Source organism: Chanodichthys erythropterus, chromosome 9 (assembly GCF_024489055.1).
Source record: "Chanodichthys erythropterus isolate Z2021 chromosome 9, ASM2448905v1, whole genome shotgun sequence".
NCBI lineage: Eukaryota > Metazoa > Chordata > Actinopteri > Cypriniformes > Xenocyprididae > Chanodichthys > Chanodichthys erythropterus.
In genome coordinates, this window is record NC_090229.1 from 21,507,219 (window position 1) to 21,525,217 (window position 17,999).

Genomic DNA, 17,999 nt, shown 5'->3' on the forward strand with positions numbered 1-17,999 from the left:
ATTGTAAGCCATATAGGCCATATAGGACAGGACCACTCACGCTGGAATTGTAGGTCACATGACAATGAAAACATGACAAATGTAGTATGTCAAAATTACACACATTCATATATCTAGAATATACTGTTTTGACAATTGTGAAGCAAGGACTTATTAAAAAAATCTTTAAAAGTGGAAATAAACACTAATATCTATCCAATTTAAATAAATAAATAAATAAATAAATAATAAATAAAAAAGATGTTTCACTGTCTACATGGAATGTAGCATCCCTGCAGTTTAAAGGGACAGTTCACACAAAAATGAAAATTCTGTCATTTATTACTTACCCTCATGCCGTTCCACGCCTGTAAAAATAAGATTATTATTATTATTATTTTTGTATTTAGCAGAAGAAAGAAAGTCATTCAGGGTTTGGAATGGCATGGTGAGTAGAAATGATTGTTTGTTCTGATGCACATTAGACTGTCAAGGCTTTGTTTGTACAGTCTGTGCCCTTGAGGTGATGCTTCCTCAGCATTACAAACAGCCATCAGAGCTTATCCACATCCTGTTTACACCATCACAAAAGACTAAAACCAAGAGTAGAGTTCTCTTATCTCACACACACGCTAACATATTTGGTCACTAAACCACCAAATGAATGGACAAAACGTAAAAGGTAAGAATTATTCGTTGGCCTGGTTTGAATCACTATTAGCCCGCAGGAGTCTTTCAGCTCTAGGTATTTCATAGCTGTCTGACATTTGAGAGGTGTCAATAACCGCTGGTTCTGCTTTACTTGGCTTGAGCTACTGCCCACACCAACTCAACATAGTAGTCCACTAGAGTTGCCACTTTATGCTTTAACGTAACTTAAATATTACTGTTTAACAGTAACTTAAATTAATATAAGTGACACGCAGATAATATAATCGTATTTTTACTACAAACTACACCCGTAACGTAAACTAGCCTGGTTAATCACACCGCATACGTTTCGTGAGACCGAGCGCCATCTTGTGGCAAGATGGAACACAAACGTTGTAAGAAAATAAAAACATGATTATTTTCAAACAAAAACAAATAAATCGATGTTTTAGCACAAACCTCAGTTATTTGAAGCGCACGTGAAAGACTCAACTAATGACATAAAGTTATATGAGGTTATTAAAAGAATGAAACATAGAATCTCAAAGGTTGAGAATTTGTTATAGTTTCTCACATCTTTTGAACACACCAATGAAGGTAAGACAAACCTATTTTAGTTTTGAACGATAACTGAAAATATTAAAATATCACCCAATCATAATGAGTGCAAAATATCAGTTTGGAGCATAAATATTCTGATAAAGGTTCCTCATTGAAAATGGTTTAGTTTAGGCTTAAAATTCAGGTAATAAATAAATAAACAAATTAATTAATTTGAAAAAGGATGCAAAGGATATTGAATATATTTAATATATATAATTGTAATAATTATAATCGATAATGATAATATAATAATTGATATTATATTATTGTATTTAAAAATGAATAATAAACACTTTTTTAAGTTAAAGTATGTATTAATGAGTTAGTTCACCCAAAAATGAAAATTCTGTCGTTTATTACTCACCCTCATGTCGTTCCACACCCGTAAGGCCTTCGTTAATCTTCGGAACACAAATTAAGATATTTTAGTTGAAATCCGATGTCTCCGTGAGGCCTCCATAGGGAGCAATGACACTTCATCTCTCGAGATCCATTAATTTACTAAAAACATATTTAAATCAGTTCATGTTAGCACAGTGGTTCAATATTAATATTATAAAGCGACGAGAATATTTTTGGTGCGCCAAAAAATGAAATAATGACTTATTTAGTGATGGCTGATTTCAAAACACTGCTTCAGGAAGCATCGGAGCACAAATGAATCAGTGTATTGAATCATGATTCGGATCGCGTGTCAAACTGCCAACGGCTGAAATTATGTGACTTTGGCGCTCCGAACTGCAGATTCGACACACTAATTCATTTATGATCCGATGCTTCCTGAAGCAGTGTTTTGAAATCGGCCATCACTAAATAAGTCGTTTTTTTTTTTTTTTTTTTTTTTTTGGCGCACCAAAAATATTCTCGTCACTTTATAATATTAATATTGAACCACTGTACTCACATGACCCGATTTAAATATGTTTTTAGCACCTTTATGGATCTTGACAGAGGAAATGCCATTGCTCCCTATGAAGGCCTCACGGAGCCATCAGATTTCAACTAAAATATCTTAATTTCTGAAGATGAACGAAGGTCTTACAGGTGTAGAACGACATGAGGGTAAGTAATAAATGACATTATTTTCATTTTTGGGTGAACTAACCCTTTAATTCAGATAAGCTAATGATATGTGTATAAAATGATTAAAATTAATTAAATTAAAAATAATTATAATTCTTAATAAACATATGGTAGTATAGATTCTCATTCTGAACATCCTCTGACAGCTTGGCTGGCCGCTGCTTCTCTTCTATGTGTAAAGTTTCATGGCTCGCTCAGCACTTTGGCTGGTGTTGCTGTACTGCACACTCCTGCATTCCCCCAGCTACTCTAGCACTTTAACCAAAGCCGACCTGGAAGAACTGGAGAAGATCAGCACCTGGGTCATCAAACGCAGCTTTCCCTGCAGTACCACCTGCGGGCTTGGCATTCGTACTCAAGAGCTCTGCCCTATCAGGGGGACCAGAAACATCTCCAGCACTTCCTGCAAGCTGAGGACCGTCCGCTGCCTAGACACGTGGCAGTGTGGACTGAAGACCCAAACAGCAACTGCAGGTCAGCGTCTGGTGCTTGACTGCTTAGAGGAAGTGATGGAAGCCATGGGCCGCTTTGCTTTTGTGGTGTCTTGGCGCTTCGCCCGTGGTGTCATCACCTCTGATGACTCATTATTCACCCGCTATGAAGTCCTCAGTCTGGACAAAGTGCTGCTAGACCCTCTCAGGGAAGAGGATTCTGGGACATACCGCTGTGACGTACTGGACACCGACAAACGAAGAGTGAAGAGAATGTATAAAGGGGTGAAGGTGTTATCTCCCAATGAACTGAATTTAGACTTTGCTAAAGGTCTGATTCATTGGGAAGACCCTGAGAGCCCGATTTCTAACATCACTACCACAGGAAACATGTATCCCAGCAGCACTATCCGAAACATGGCGTTGATAAGCGTGTCCATATCTGCTGTTATGGCGGCGGTCATCTTTCTACTCTTGTGGGGTTTATACAGAAGAAGACCGAACAGCTCAACTTTCCCAGGACAACATTTGAATGATTAAAAAGTCAGATTTCATTTTTCAATCATAATTTACTAAGTCACTGATTAATAGATGTGTTAAGAACAAATCTGACCATGACACAAACGCATGGGATTGAAAAACATGTTCAAACTACAGTGTACTATTTATAGAACAGAGCTGTTAATGAACTGTTTATAAGGGATTCACATGCACATTTGTGTACAAGCAGATCACTTCATCAACCATGGGTCAAGGGGTCACAGGTTCCAAATTTGGATCCCAGTAAATTATGCTGAGGTCCTTAAAGGATTAGTTCACTTTCAAATAAAAATTTCCTGATAATTTACTCACCCCCATGTCATCCAAGAACTCCATGTCCTTCTTTCGTCAAAGGTTTTTGATGAAAACATTCCAGGATTATTCTCCTTATAGTGGACTTCAATGGAGCCCAAACAGTTGAAGGTCAAAATTACAGTTTCAGTGCAGCTTCAAAGGGCTTTAAACGATACCAGACGAGGGGTAAGGGTCTTATCTAGTGAAACGACCTGTCATTTTCTAAAAAAAAATAAATAAATAAATAATTATATACGTTTTAACCATAGATGCTCGAACTAGCTCTCTTCTCTATTAGAATTCCAGCAGTGTAGACACTGCTAAGTGTATAAAGTTTGAAGTAATTGTTATATACTTGCACTAGCATATTGTATATGACAATTTAGTTCAAACTTTGACCTGTGGAGTGCAGTAATACACTTAGCAGTGTCTAAACTGTCAGAATTCAAATAGAGAAGAAGAAGAGAGCTAGTTCAAGATGGCTATGGTTAAAACCAACTGGCAACCTCCCCCTTTCTCTCGTGAAGCCAATACGGAAGTAACTTAAACTGCGATTCATCGACTGGCCGCTAGGGACAAGCTCTAAAAGAGAGCAGAATCTCATAGAGTCCCATGTTAAATTGGCCAAGTTTATAGCAGAAAAAAACATGTTTACAAGTTGGTTCAAATTGTGGTTTTGGTCTATACTGCTATTTTTGCCCTTCACGGCAACTCTGAGGGGGGTGAATTTTTTATAACTTATCTGTTTAAATTATATTAAGCCTTAAAAGTTCTGCATAATTAAGGGCGTGGTCACTTGAGTGACAGGTAGATTGCGCTGCTGTCTGTGAGCTGTCACTTTACCTCAGCTGCCGCTGAATTTGGCATCTCAGCCGTTTTTTTTTTTCTCGATTATTTTATACAATTATAAAATATGGCTTGCTGCATAATATTCGAGACTGATGTGTGTCTGTGTAGATGTGCATGCATGCGTAAGAAACAGAACACACGTTGTTGGATCGTGGCATTGGCTGAAAGTTTTGGTTGTGAGATTTACTACAATGACAATACCAGGAGGATATACAACTCTGACAGCACTGCTTGGATATTATAACTAAAACTGCTGCACTATTTTGAAAAAAATATACTTTGGACACAGGCTCATTTGTTTGTTAGATACGATCGTATACAGTTTTACAACATAAAGGCTGTTCAGATTGCATCCTTTCTTGAAGAATGATGACAGAGAGCAGATCATTCAGAAGAAATGTGACATGTTTTTTGTTTTGCAATGGACACTCATATTTTACCCAAGTGCCACAGATTGGATTCATCTCGCGATCTCTATTTCATTATAAAGGTATGAAGTCCCATTTGATTTTCCATGTTGTTATTTGCACACCCAACACTACTGGTGTTGGAGGATCTATATCTTAAAAAAACACCGTAGATTGACAGTAAACCTTTAGAACGTTCTGATGATAAAACTTATCTTCATTAATATTTTATCTAAGATAGATAGATAGCCCCTTGCCTGCTAACATGGTCACGTCAAGCTAGACGGGTGTGGTTTCCGCAACCAGTCACATCAGCTCAAACCACCTCCCCGCCTCTTTGCCCATTTTCAGTTATCCGGGATTGACGTGCGGTGACGCGCTGCTAAGATAGCCGCGGCCTCATTTACGCGTCAAAACTGCTGTTCAGAACTCTATGGGTGACGTCACGGACGCTACGTCCATAGTTTTTTTTACAGTCCATGGTAAAACTAGTGAACTAATCCTTTAAAGGTGCAATAGGTGATTCTGTACAGACACATTTTTGTTATACAGGTTGAAAGTCTCATATCCTGATAGCAATCACAAGCGGCATCAATGTATTTTTCATAAATATTGTCTGTGGAAAGCATAGGACCATAAAATGTTTATCCAATCCTTGCATTCAGTCGAAATGAAATGATAGCGTGTGTTCCCTGCCAGTCAACGTGTGTTTGCATTCCACCGCGCAGCCTGTTTCACGCAAACATCATACGTCAACAACACGTTCACGTACGCTGCAGACAGCTAGAATGGCGGGCAAACAGCAACAACCCAACTTTAGCTTAGTAGTACTTCTCACCGGTGTATGACACATGAAGTAATCCAATAACATAGTCTCTGGTCTTTTCGCTTCTGGTCTGTGCGCGTTCATGTGTTTGGAGGAGGCGTGGCTTTGGACAGTGATTTGCATGGAGGGTCTAGTATGGGTAACTGCAGCTTGGAGTACGCTTCCAATGCTAGCAGGTTAAAGTTAGCATTTCCCAGATAACCTATTGCACTTTTAACTTGTACTTACAGCAGCCCTGCTTTAAGGGAAACGCATACATTACAAATAGCCATGATGATTTTCAGAGCCAAAAAAATATATATACACGTGTGTGTGTTAAATTTTATATTTAACATGTTTTTAGTGTTTTTCTTTAGAATGACACATTTCAAGAACTACCCCCTAGTTGAGAATCACTGTATACAATCACAGAATATGACAACATGATGCTAGAACGTTACTATGTGGTTGCTAAGGTGTTCTGAGTGGTTCATGAACAAACATGATGCTATGGAGTGACTTAAAGGTATAGTTCACTCAAAAATGAAAATTGTCATTTACTCATTCTCAAATTGTTCTGTATGAAACCTGTATGAGTTTCTTTGTTCTGTTGAACACAAAAGAAGATATTTTGATGAATGTGGGTAACCAAACAGTTTCTGATCCCCATTTACTTCCATAGAATTGTTCTTTTCATAGTCAGTGGGGACCCGCAGCTGTTTGGTTACCGACATTCTTAAAAATATCTTCTTGCATTGTCAACAGAACAAAGAAACTCATACAGGTTTAACCCTCATGTGGTGTTCGGGTCAATTTTGACTGGAGAAGATTTTCTTTTTCCCGAAAATACTAGTTAATGTTATCGCTTTGGACTGAAACTTAGTGACTTTGTTCCCAAAGGGTATAACTAAATCTCAATATTTTTTTGGAAATTTTCATTACTTTTTTGTGGGGGTTTTGTTACCTTGTTACACTCGTGGTGTTACACTTGTGGGAACACCACAAGTGTTATAGGGTTTTGAACACCACATGAGGGTTAAAACAACTTATGGGAAAGTAAATGATGACAATTTTCATTTTTGGGTGAACTATCTCTTTAATGGCTCAAGTCAAAAGATAGATATGACCTGGGTCTGTCTTACAATTAAAGCTTGTGTGAAGTTTGATGCCTTAGAAAAGCAAAGCAACGTTATTATTTAGGTCTGCAGCCCAAACATGTAGGACAAGTTATATGCTGAAGTTTAATACCTAGGTTTAGGAGTTTCTCAATGGATGGAGGAAAAAAAAGGTCTTAGCAAGCACCACTAAAAGAAACAGAAGAGTCTCACACCCAAGTAAATGAACTGGTGTTTTATTCAGGACGTTTTACAGGTCAAAGTGTGCCCACGCCTCAAAAACAAACTCTATCAGACAAATAAACCAGTGAAAGGTGCTCTGTGAGCATAGGAAAAAAATCCACAAACACTCTACAACTCATATTTAAGGCAGGGAGAGGACAAACGCCTACCTCCCACAGCAGAATGTGACATCAGTGAAATCAGAAGCCGTGTTCACAAACCCTTCAGATGCAGGAATGCTGCTCCTTGATCAGCTTTGCATTTGCTATGCATTTGTGATCTGGATGAACAGCAATCAATTCTGAGATCTCCCGCATGGATAGTTTGTGGGCACTAGCGCCGGTTTGAATAAACTCCTTTATACACATTGGTGTAATTATTTCTTTAGCTCTAAGCAAGTAAATATAGACTCCAAAAATCTTCAGACTAGTCTACATCTGGTTAAGTGTGAAAAAATTTGCTGAAAGAATTACAAATTCTCGTACAGGCAAACAACAGAACAGTCATTCAGTGAGTATATAACAACTTGACAAGTGTGTGTGTGTGTGTGTGTGTATATATACTTTAAATATACATAAAATTACACAAGCAAAAGGTGCATTGTTCATCTTCAAGAAAAAAAAGAAAAAAAAAGTCCTTTTCCTCATTCAAAGACAACTTCCTCACTCTAGGACAAGGATGCAAGCAAGAAACCTACAGAAAAACAAGTGAGAATTTAAAACAGACACTTTATGATCATGATCTTTATGATCATTTTCAGCATGTGAGATACAGCAACAAGAGATACAAAGCAGTCCAGCCAGTGATCTGCTTCTTGTAGACAGTGTATAATTCCACCAAGCCATCAATCATAAGCGATAACCATAAAATCACCCCAGTATATTCTTGATACTAGAATAAGGGGAACAAATAAAGCAGCACGGATCTTCACAAACTCATTCATAGCTCTTTGACTTGTCCAGCACACGTGAAAACATGCAACAGAACGACCCTCACCTCAGACAGAAAATCTCTCCAGCCAAAACTATTATACATTTACAAAAAATAATAATACACATCCAGACCAAAGACGGTCACATATTGCTCCAAGGATAAAAACGCACTATTCAAACATGATTTCATGCTACTTTCCATATCGTTTGTAGCATTCTGGCATACAGTAATGTTTTTTGAGATATTACTCAAGCAGTATATTGTGTTCACTGGCTGCTCAACTCAACATCTATCAACAAGCATTTTCACATACAAAACCTTTGTCATGCTATGTGCAGCATAAAATCTAGTCGCCAAATCATTCACTCAAGCATTTAGGTGAATCTCAGGCCATTCTTAAGCAGCCGATTCTAAATGAATGCAACTTCTAGAAGCCTCTTTTAATCTTCAAGATACATTCAATTTGGTCACAGAAAGAAAACATATGGATCCTGATTGTAGAAATACGATTCAGTCATCTCGCACACTTCTGAAAATCATTCTTGCACTCGTATGATTTTGTGATTTGTGATTTGTACAAAGTCAGCCATCGTTAGCAACATGCTGATACAAGCAGCTTCAGTAAAGCAGACTGACTGGAACCATATGGAATTAATATTTTGCTACGAGTTTAGTTGCTAGCTGCTTAAGACAAAGTATAAGCTTGCTAATTAATGCTGTAAGAAAGCCAAAGCATCCATGACCAAACAACATCGAGATTCAAGCCCATGAAGCTGTTTAAAAGTGGAGTCTCTTTGGTAGTATAAAAAATTTTGCATTGAACATTTCATCCCCACAAAATGGAAGACTCGATCAAATTCAAATCCCTGAATAGTGTTGCTATTCTCCTCAAGATGCAAGAAATGTTGCTTTGTTCCCCAAACTTCAGCAATGAGCCCTATTAAGAAAAACAAAAGCATTAGCACCAAGCAACTTCTGAATCATTCGGTGGCTGAAACTAGCCATTGTATAAACAAATGCTGGTCCATAGAGATTGCTTGGTTATTGACATGAGCTGGTGAAGTTTCCTGATATGCTGTTGATGAACAATTTGGTTTGATTGGCAAATGCATTCATGATGTTTCTGCTGGTATAAGAAGGATCCAAGCGCAAGGCAACATCTGTAGCTTTGAGAGTTCGTATGAATCACGTTCAGATCTGACTGACTATGAAGCCCTGTGTTTTGCCATTGTCACTGAGATCTTGGATGGCGAGCATAACAAGAAATGAAACGGAGGAAAGTAATGTCTTTAAAAGAATGGATTTTCAAAAAACCCATTTTAATTAAAACTAGGGATGTTTCCAATGTGTACAGCAGATGTGGACACGAAAAGGCCGAGACGGGGATTTTACCACAAACGCTAGTTCTCCATAATGGTAAATCGATGATCCACCAGTGCTAATGCAGTTAAAATCAATTATGGTTGCAGGAGATCTAACTAGCTTCCATTCAAGCCCTTTTTTTTTTTTTAACCAGTGTCAGTGTACGAAAATATCTCCATTCCAAAATGTACAAAATCTGGCAACCTGAAAGATGATTACCTCAAATCATAAATCCTTAAGATTGAAAAAAGGAAAAGGGTGAAGTGAGTACATTTAGGGTGTTAGAGGAAAGGAAGCCCTTAGGTATGACTCTGAACATGTCCTTCTACGGACTGAGTGCGGGTGGAGTCCACATCCATTAATGAGTCATGGTCGAGTGAATCAAAACAGGAAACGGATGATGCAAGATCCTTCAGATGCGAGGAGGAGCGATGGAGAACGTCTCCTTGTGGAAAAAAACAACCACTGCAAGAGTGCAGTATGTCATCAAATCCTATCAAATCCTATCTTTTCCCAGTTTTCATGTATGATGGGATGCCTCCTCGTGCGGTCAGCCCCTCAAAGCGCTTGTAGGTGTAGTTGATGAACACCCAGTCTTTACTCTTCAGATCTGCCTCAGTGTGGTTGGATACAGGAGGAGCTTTAGAGAGAGAGAGGAAGTAAGGGAGTAAGGTTATTATATAGTTCTGAAATACATAACAATATGTGATGTATTTCAGTAAGCATAACTGAAGTGACTAAAAACGAACCTGAAGGCTGGAGGATGTCTGAATCTGGGAACTCGTCAAAGTTGGAGGTGTCGTCAATGCTTTTGATCTCAATTGGAATAGCCGCTGGTCTCTCCCTAGAGAAAAAAAAAAACATCAGCTGTGTTCAGAATTGAATACATCCATACTACTATTAATATTCTTAAAAAAGAAGTGAATAAAAACTATTTATTTGTTTATGTCTTTCTTTCTTCAGTCGAAAAGAAATTAAAGTTTTTGAGGAAAACATTCCAGGATTTTTCTACATAGTGGGGTACAATGGGTTGAAGTGGGGTACATAGTGACTTCAGTGGGGTACAATGGGTTGAAGATCCAAATTGCAGTTTCAATGCAGCTCTACACAATCCCAGGTGAGGAATAAGGGTCTTGTATAACAAAATGATCAGTCGTTTTCTAAAAGAAATAAAAACTGATATACTTTTAACCACAAATGCTCGTCTTGCACTAGCTCTGCGATTATTATTTTTTTTTTGTAAAGGCGGTTTGACTTAGTCTTTACACGTATGCTTTGTAATCACTTGCTCGGTACTTCGGTCTATGTCACGCGTGACCTTTCCAATGTGACTATGTAGTACATCACAAAGCTAGTGCAAGACAAGCATTTGTGGTTAAAAAGTATATATATTTTTAGAAAATGACCAATTGTTTTGCTAGACAAGACCCTTATTCCTCAGCATGTAGAGCCCTTTAAAACTGCACTGAAACTGCAATTTGGATCTTTAAACCATTGAACCCTGTTGAAGCCCACTATATGGAGAAAAATCCTGGAACGTTTTCCTCAAAAACCTTAATTTCTTTTCGACTGAAGAAAGAAAGACAAACATCTTGGATGACATGGGGGTGTAATCTGAAATGAACTAATCCTTTAATCTGTGTATTTGTCAATGTGAGATATACCTGATATGATCATAGTCCACCCCCTCAAAGAAAGGGTTAGTCTTGATCTCCTCCACTCCAGTGGCTCCAATCCTGTGCTCACCTTCACAACAGAACCTAGTGGAAAACAACAGAACATCAGGTGAACACTGAAGAAAAAAAAAAGATGGCTAAAAATTAACCATGTCTCAAAATGTAGGTTAGCAACATGGTTAATCAAAGCAAAATGCACTGGGATGAGAGAAGAGGCAAGAATTCCAGCTAAGAGTATAAAATAAAGGCACATCAAAAGCAGATGAAAATAAAGCCCAATAAAAAGGGGAAGATGGAGAATTATAAGCAGTGAGTGAGCCGAACCTGAGAATTAGATCCTTGGCCTTCTCTGAAATTGGGACCTCAGGTGGAAAGGTTAAAGTTTCCCGCCAGTTCATCACTTTCCTGTAAGTTTCCTGAGGTGTCTCAGAGCAAAATGGAGGGTAACCTGAAAAACACCCAAACACTTTAGCCATATAATCAAAATAAAACAAACTTCCTTTATTTACAAACCAAATTTCAACTTACCTATCAGCATTTCATACATTATGACACCCAAACTCCACCAATCACAGAGCTTGTTATACCCATTTTGCATAAAGACTTCAGGGGCGATGTAGTCAGGGGTTCCAACAGTGGAGAAGGCCTGAAAAAGGCACCTTTAACACTCATTGACCCAACACAAAAAAAAAAACTGAGATCGAGAATATAAAGGATTACACAAGACTACATCGTAACACTCCCACACTACTTTTACAATCATCAACTGCCATATTAAGAACAGACTGATTTCCCAATAACTTCTTGCAAAGGCTCTTCTTGCAACACTGAATCTATCTGTACCCACCCACCCACTATTTGTAGGACAGTATTGGGTCAATAGGAAACCCTTACCAACTGTCTCCTGTTTCGCTTCCATGTTTCTGCTTTCCTCTTTGAGTTCATGTTCTGGAACGCTGAAGAAGAATAAAGTTACTGCGACAGAATCAGCCATGCAATCTCTTCATTACATCATATACACTGCTGTTAACATTTCTAGGGTCACTAAGTTATTAATACTTTTATTTAGCAAGGATGCATCAAATTGATAAATATGTAAAGACACTTAAAGTTTTACAAAGATTTCAATTTCTAAAGGACTTTGTCGCACTGAAGACTGAATTAATGAGTGCTGAAAATTCAGCTTTGCCACCACAGGAATAAACTACATTATATATTAATAGTTATTTTAAATTTTAATATTTCACAATATTAGTTTTTACTGTATTTTTAATTGAATAAATTCAGCCTTGGTGAGTGGGAGACAAAAACACCTTTTAGAAACAAGAGCATAATGCAAAGACATGAATGTAATGTGGTATATGAAACTTTAATATTAATACCAGAATGAGAGATGTTTGTCTGCTTACTGAAGTCGCTGGGAAGGCTATGATTGAGGTTTCTGTAGAACTCTGTGCGGTGAGCTTTCTTCAGACCAGTGCATAAGCCAAAATCAGACAACTTCACATGGCCCTGAAAGAGCAAAATGACACTGAATGAGAATCACTCTTTCTATCAAGGAAATATGACTCTGCTAGGCTGTTAGACTGAACTTAGATTGAGTTGCATATGGGGAGGTCACAATTCATTGACAAATGTAGCTACCTATATTTTTCTAAATAATGTGATGTTTCGAAAACAATTTATTTTGCTAAAAATTATAAATTCATGAAATAATCTGTGTGTGTGTGTGTGTGTGTGTGTGTGTGTGTGTGTGTGTATTTTCTTACTCTTGAGTCCAGCAGCAGGTTGTCTGGTTTGATGTCTCTGTGGATGAAGCCCAGCTGGTGAATGGAGTCAATAGCCAGTACAGTCTCAGCAATATAAAACTGGGTGGCCTCCTCCGTTAAAGTGTCTTTCTTCATCAGCAGAGTCATCATATCACCTGGGGAAAAACACACACACACACACAGTCAAATCTGGTGCCATCATCATGATGGTAATGTTTCTCTGAAATCATCCATCACTCTCACCTCCAGGCAGAAACTCCATGATGAGGTAGAGATTCATCTTATCCTGAAAGCTGTAAAACATCTTGACCACCCACAGACTGTCTGCCTCTACAAGGATGTCCCTTTCTGCTCGAATATGACCAACCTTGATTAGAAAACAGAGACCTGTCAGCAAGATTAAGAAACTTAAATGTCATATGTGGACATATGTGACTCCATCAGTGAAAACTCACCTGCTCTTTCTCAAGCATATCAGCCTTGCGCAAGATTTTCATGGCATAAACGTGTCCCGTGTCCTTCTTCTGAACTAGCCGCACCTAGAAAGAGAAAGTGCATTTTAAATGTGCTAAAATAACAAAACACACTAGTTTTTTGAAAGTGGTCTCTTAATGTTGTGATATAATATTACAAATGACATGTTATGATGTTAAAATAAGAATACAATTATTTATTGTGTTCTAATTTTAACATCATAACATGTGATTTTTTCCTGTGATGGCAAAACTGAATTGTCAGCAGCCATTCCTCCAGTCTTTAGTGTCATGTGATGCTTCAAAAATCATTCTAATACTCTGATTCGCTGCTCAAGAAACATTTCTTTATTTATTACCAATGTTGAAAACAGTTGCACTGCTTAATATTTTTGTGGAAGCCATGATAATTTTTTCCAGGACTCTTTGATGAAGAGAAAGCTCAAAAGAACATTTATTGAAATAGGAATCTTTTGTAACATTGTTACATTTGTAACATCTTTGTTTGTAATTGTAATGTCTTTGACATTATACGGTCACATTTGATCAATTTAAAGCATCCTTGCTCAATAAAAAAAAAAAAAAAAAAAAAAAATCAAACATTTTGTATTTCTTACAAAAAAAAAAAAAAAAAAATTGTACTGACCCAAAACTTAGGAACGGTAGAGTATATATAGTGTATAAATGCCTCACAACTATATGGACCAAAACCCCCAAAACTTTTATTTTGAATTGATGTACTGGTGTCTTTAACAGAAAGAAAGTCATACCTCTCCGAAAGCTCCACGGCCAATCACTTTGAGCGACTCAAAGTCCTCTAATCCAAGCCGTGTTCGTTTAAGACGAAGAAACTCAGTCTCTTTCCTAGCATGCTCAGACCGGCGGATACGCTTCTGCAGGACCAGAAAAGTAGACATTACATCAACTGATCACATGAAAATACATTATCTGTGTTTAAACATTTAACAAAACCATCAGTTCAAGAATTTTGTAAATGTAAGCAAGGCACTGCTTTTAGAAAAAAGCAGTATTTCAGAAAAGCTCACCTCTTCATCAGCTAGGCCCTCTTGATCCATGACCTTTTCCAGTTTCTGCTGCCTGTAACAGATAGAAAATGCCTTTTAGACACGTGATGAAACATTAGAATCAAGTGGTAGAGTGGTTTCATCAGTCCAACGAAAGGTGTGGTCGTCTAGTCTGACGTCATCTCAAGAGGAATGGAATTGTCCATATCAAAGTGCCCCTGGAATTTGGGAGGTTCTTTGAAGAAACACAATGGGTGCAAATGACATACAGCCGTCTCGCCATATTCACCCAAACCTAAAGTATGTGAGGAATTACATTCGTCCAAATGCTTAGTGAATCATTTAGACCTGCCAAACCTGTTCACTAGTGAAAGTGAGAAAACACATTAGAGAAAGTATTGCTTCTCACTCATTTTAACCAATTTGTGAGCTACAAGAAGTTTTCAAAGGAAAAATAAAGTCTATACTTAAAATGTAACATTAGAACAACAAAAAATTTGGTTCTCACCTCATTTCCCTTTCCTCATGCTGTGATATCAGGTTGCTATAATAATTCTCCAGTGTCACTTTGGCCATGGTGACCCGTTCCTTAGTGTGGTTGCTCATCGAGGGGCAGGACGTCTGACTTGTCATCGCCATGGTTAACTGGACAGGAAAACCATGGACAATGTTTGAGGTGTTTATTGCTACAAACAGGGCATCTTGACACTTGTGTTGTTTTCTCTTAATGTATTTTATTCACATTAATGTATTTTATTCAAGGAACCCCTTATCCTAACAATTAAGTAAAAATTAGGTAGATATATATTTTCATGTAAATGGATTCAATTTATACTGTGAAAAATGTATATAAAAAGGGTAAAATATTTCGTAATTTATTTTTTAAATATATTTTAAATTATTACTTTTTTCCCCCACTCACTACAGTACTGTACTGTTAGATGTATTCATTCCCTTGCGGCCCCGGGACCCAATTTGAAAACCCCTGGTCTCTGACATGGGTACAGAAGGCTGCTGGTTCACATCAAAATGATAATTTATTTCCATTAACAGCTTCACAAGGGTTTCTTGTGCAGGTATTCAGTTAAAGGCAGCATTTAACAACAGCTACATCATTCAACTTCCCAGAAAATCCACGCCTGTAAAGTCTGACTGGCCCTTTGTTGAGTCGTGGCCAAAACAAACATTAAGATACTGGCTAAAGACGTAAAAATGTTTTACTCTGCTTGGAAAATCAAACAAACGCCACATTTAACTTCTGACTCAACTTCCACAGCTGATGTCACCGAGACTGAGGTCTGAGAGAAGAGTTTGCAGACAGCAAGGGGAAATACACTCTGAATAAATAGTGTGACTAATGAAATTAAACAAAGTTGGCAAAGAAAATCAGAACAAAAACAGTAATGACACGAGCAACACTTATTACTATTAAAAATAACGGAGAAAGACGGAGTACAAACAGAAAAGCAAACGGACTGACAAAACACTAAAAAACGTACACTAAAGTTTGTCATCGCTTGTGGTGGGTTTGTGTATTTAGCATTTATTTAAGTTTAAACGCGAAACTAAGTTTTAAAAAATTCTTAATAAATCAAAGACTAATAATTATAAGCCTAAAGAGAAAGTATGAAAAGTAAAAACAGAGAAAGTATTATCAGTAGTGTAGTAAGACTGACAGTCTGCTAGCAGCAGTCGCTAACTGTCTGTTCAGACTCATCTGCTCTCATAGCAAAGTGTGAAACGGCTGAAATACAGTTTAATTTCTGAAAAGAACTCATGCGACTTTGTCAAAGTATAAGCAGCTACCGAAAACAAAACTATAATTTACTGATAAACAACCTGTTAGTTTTAAAAAATACTTGTTTGCTTACCTTCCCACTCGACCTCAAACTGACTTGAGCTAGTGGAAGACGACGGACATTATTTCCTTCTTCCGGGTTGGTGCTTCAAAAAAGGAACAAAACAAAAGTCCTCGATCTTTCTGACCGCCCTGCTGTAAAAATTGAATTTTTAAAATTTGACAAATTTAGCCAACCTTAATGTGATTAACTAACCTACTGAAAGCTACCATCCTTTATTACACCCATACACTTTTTTTTTAATACAAATACCCACTTTGACTATGCTTCCACAACTCACAGCATAGTTCTTGGAATGTAGCTAAACATTTTAAAATCCACTGCTTGGAGTTGGAAGAACCTTTTTTTCCATCAAAAATGGTCTATTTATAGTGTCAAAGAATACAATTAAAGAATGAATGCATTTTAGCAAATATAAACCAGGGTTAGTTGTGATACAGTCAATATTTCCTAATTACATTTATTATTAAAGGATTAGTTCACTTTCAAATTAAAATTTCCTGTTAATTTACTCACCCCATGTCATCCAAGATGTCCATGTCCTTCTCTCTTCAGTCGAAAAGAAATTAAGTTTTCTGTTGAAAACATTCCTGTATTTTTCTCCATATAGTGGATTTCAATGGAGCCCAAACGGTTGAAGGTCAAAATTACAGTTTCAATGCAGCTTCAAAGCGTTCTACACAATCCTAGACGAGAAATAAGGGTCTTATCTAGAGAAACCATCACTCATTTTGTAAAAAAATAAAAAATATATGTTTTAACCATAAATGCTCATCTTGAGCTCTCTTCTTCTTTTCTATTAGAATTCCGGCAGTGTAGACACTGCTAAGTGTATTACTGCCCTCCACAGGTCAAAGTTTGAACTAATTGTAATATACTTGCACTATACTTGCACTAGCATATTGTATATGACAATTTAGTTCAAACTTTGACCTGAGGAGGGCAGTAATACACTTAGCGGTGTCTACACTGCTGGAATTCAAATAGAGAAGAAGAAGAAGAAGAGAGCTAGTTCAAGATGAGCATTTATGGTTAAAATTTATAAAATTGTAAAAAAAAATTTTAGAAAATGATTGATGGTTTCGCTAGATAAGACCCTTATTCCCCTTCTGGGATAGTGTAGAACGCTTTGAAGCTGCATTGAAACTGTAATTTTGACTTTCAACCATTTGGACGCCATTGAAGTCCACTATATGGAGAAAAATCCTGGAATGTTTTCATCAAAAACCTTAATTTCTTATCGACTGAAGAAAGAAAGACATGAACATCTTGGATGACATGGGGGTGAGTAAATTATCAGGAAATTTGAATTTGAAAGTGAACTAATCCTTTAAGAATCAATTTCTGATTAGATGCTTACAAGATGTTCTTAATTACAAAAAGTGTAGTAAAACTGTACAAAAATTATTATAGACCTTTGAAGCTGTAAAAAAAAAGTGTATAAATGTAAAACATTACATAACATAACATAACATAACATAACATAACATAACATAACATAACATAACATAACATAACATAGCATAACAAATTGCCCCAACAATTATTTAGTTCACTTGTCTGTCCAAAAGCTATTATAGAATATGATGATATTAGAATTTTAGTTTTGGAAAATATTTCACAAACATATTTTGGTTTAAGAGAGTTTTGATACAAGTTGAAACCACTGCTGTGATAACAACTCTGCTGTTATATACTAACACATCACCATCTGAGGGAGCTGTTGAACCAAAAAAGTTTATCCAAGACGCTGCTAAGAATGCAACTTTTTTAACTACAACATAAGTGAAATTCCAGCTATATTAATGGAACAACATAATAATATAAGTGAATAACTAGGGTAAATTGAACAGACAATTAAATATCTAAATAATCCCGCTTAAATTTTACTAATATATTTTAATTTATTTATTTAACTTTATT

At 36.9% G+C, this 17,999-nt stretch overlaps 3 protein-coding genes across 6 annotated transcripts in view; 1 reads left to right on the plus strand and 2 right to left on the minus strand.

Moving 5' to 3' along the window:
* The window catches only part of prex1 (phosphatidylinositol-3,4,5-trisphosphate-dependent Rac exchange factor 1), a 90,184-nt gene extending 89,834 nt beyond the window's left edge, over window positions 1-350 (minus strand). The window contains exon 1 of the mRNA XM_067395007.1: window positions 330-350. Coding sequence (XP_067251108.1) covers window positions 330-335 — 6 coding nt within the window. The 5' untranslated portion in view covers window positions 336-350. The remainder of the gene's footprint in view (window positions 1-329) is intronic.
* A 193-nt stretch (window positions 351-543) lies between these two features.
* On the plus strand, window positions 544-3,657 carry tmem81 (transmembrane protein 81). Of its 3 annotated transcripts, none has more exons than XM_067393866.1 (3): window positions 573-661; window positions 2,164-2,295; window positions 2,463-3,657. In XM_067393866.1, exon 3 carries the CDS (start codon window positions 2,502-2,504, stop codon window positions 3,285-3,287), a length of 786 nt encoding a protein of 261 aa, XP_067249967.1. In that variant the 5' UTR covers window positions 573-661; window positions 2,164-2,295; window positions 2,463-2,501; the 3' UTR covers window positions 3,288-3,657. The 3 variants fall into 3 exon arrangements, with proteins under 3 accessions (XP_067249968.1, XP_067249967.1, XP_067249969.1); XM_067393868.1 differs by having other exon boundaries at window positions 2,498-3,657; XM_067393867.1 differs by lacking the exon at window positions 2,164-2,295 and having other exon boundaries at window positions 544-661.
* Window positions 3,658-6,654: 2,997 nt separating this feature from the next.
* On the minus strand, window positions 6,655-16,147 carry stk38a (serine/threonine kinase 38a). 2 transcript variants are annotated; one of them, XM_067395008.1, is made up of 14 exons: window positions 16,089-16,147; window positions 14,726-14,862; window positions 14,239-14,290; window positions 13,963-14,085; window positions 13,175-13,258; window positions 12,963-13,086; window positions 12,720-12,874; window positions 12,333-12,462; window positions 11,845-11,906; window positions 11,479-11,596; window positions 11,275-11,398; window positions 10,939-11,034; window positions 10,024-10,118; window positions 6,655-9,914 (listed from the first exon to the last, which is right to left on the minus strand). In XM_067395008.1, exons 2-14 carry the CDS (start codon window positions 14,854-14,856, stop codon window positions 9,778-9,780), a joined length of 1,431 nt encoding a protein of 476 aa, XP_067251109.1. In that variant the 5' UTR covers window positions 14,857-14,862; window positions 16,089-16,147; the 3' UTR covers window positions 6,655-9,777. The 2 variants fall into 2 exon arrangements, with proteins under 2 accessions (XP_067251109.1, XP_067251110.1); XM_067395009.1 differs by having other exon boundaries at window positions 6,656-9,914; window positions 12,360-12,462.
* Between the last annotated feature and the right edge of the window lie 1,852 nt (window positions 16,148-17,999).

Bases quoted from the DNA above. Each gene is read 5' to 3' on its own strand.
- tmem81 (XM_067393867.1), top strand. From the start codon at position 2,502: ATGGCTCGCTCAGCACTTTGGCTGGTGTTGCTGTACTGCACACTCCTG.
- stk38a (XM_067395008.1), bottom strand. From the start codon at position 14,856: ATGGCGATGACAAGTCAGACGTCCTGCCCCTCGATGAGCAACCACACT. The intron at 12,875-12,962 runs GTGAGAGTGATG...GTTTTTCCCCAG, and splicing joins CATGGAGTTTCTGCCTGGAG to GTGATATGATGACTCTGCTG. The intron at 11,035-11,274 runs GTTCGGCTCACT...GTTTTCCACTAG, and splicing joins GCCAAGGATCTAATTCTCAG to GTTCTGTTGTGAAGGTGAGC.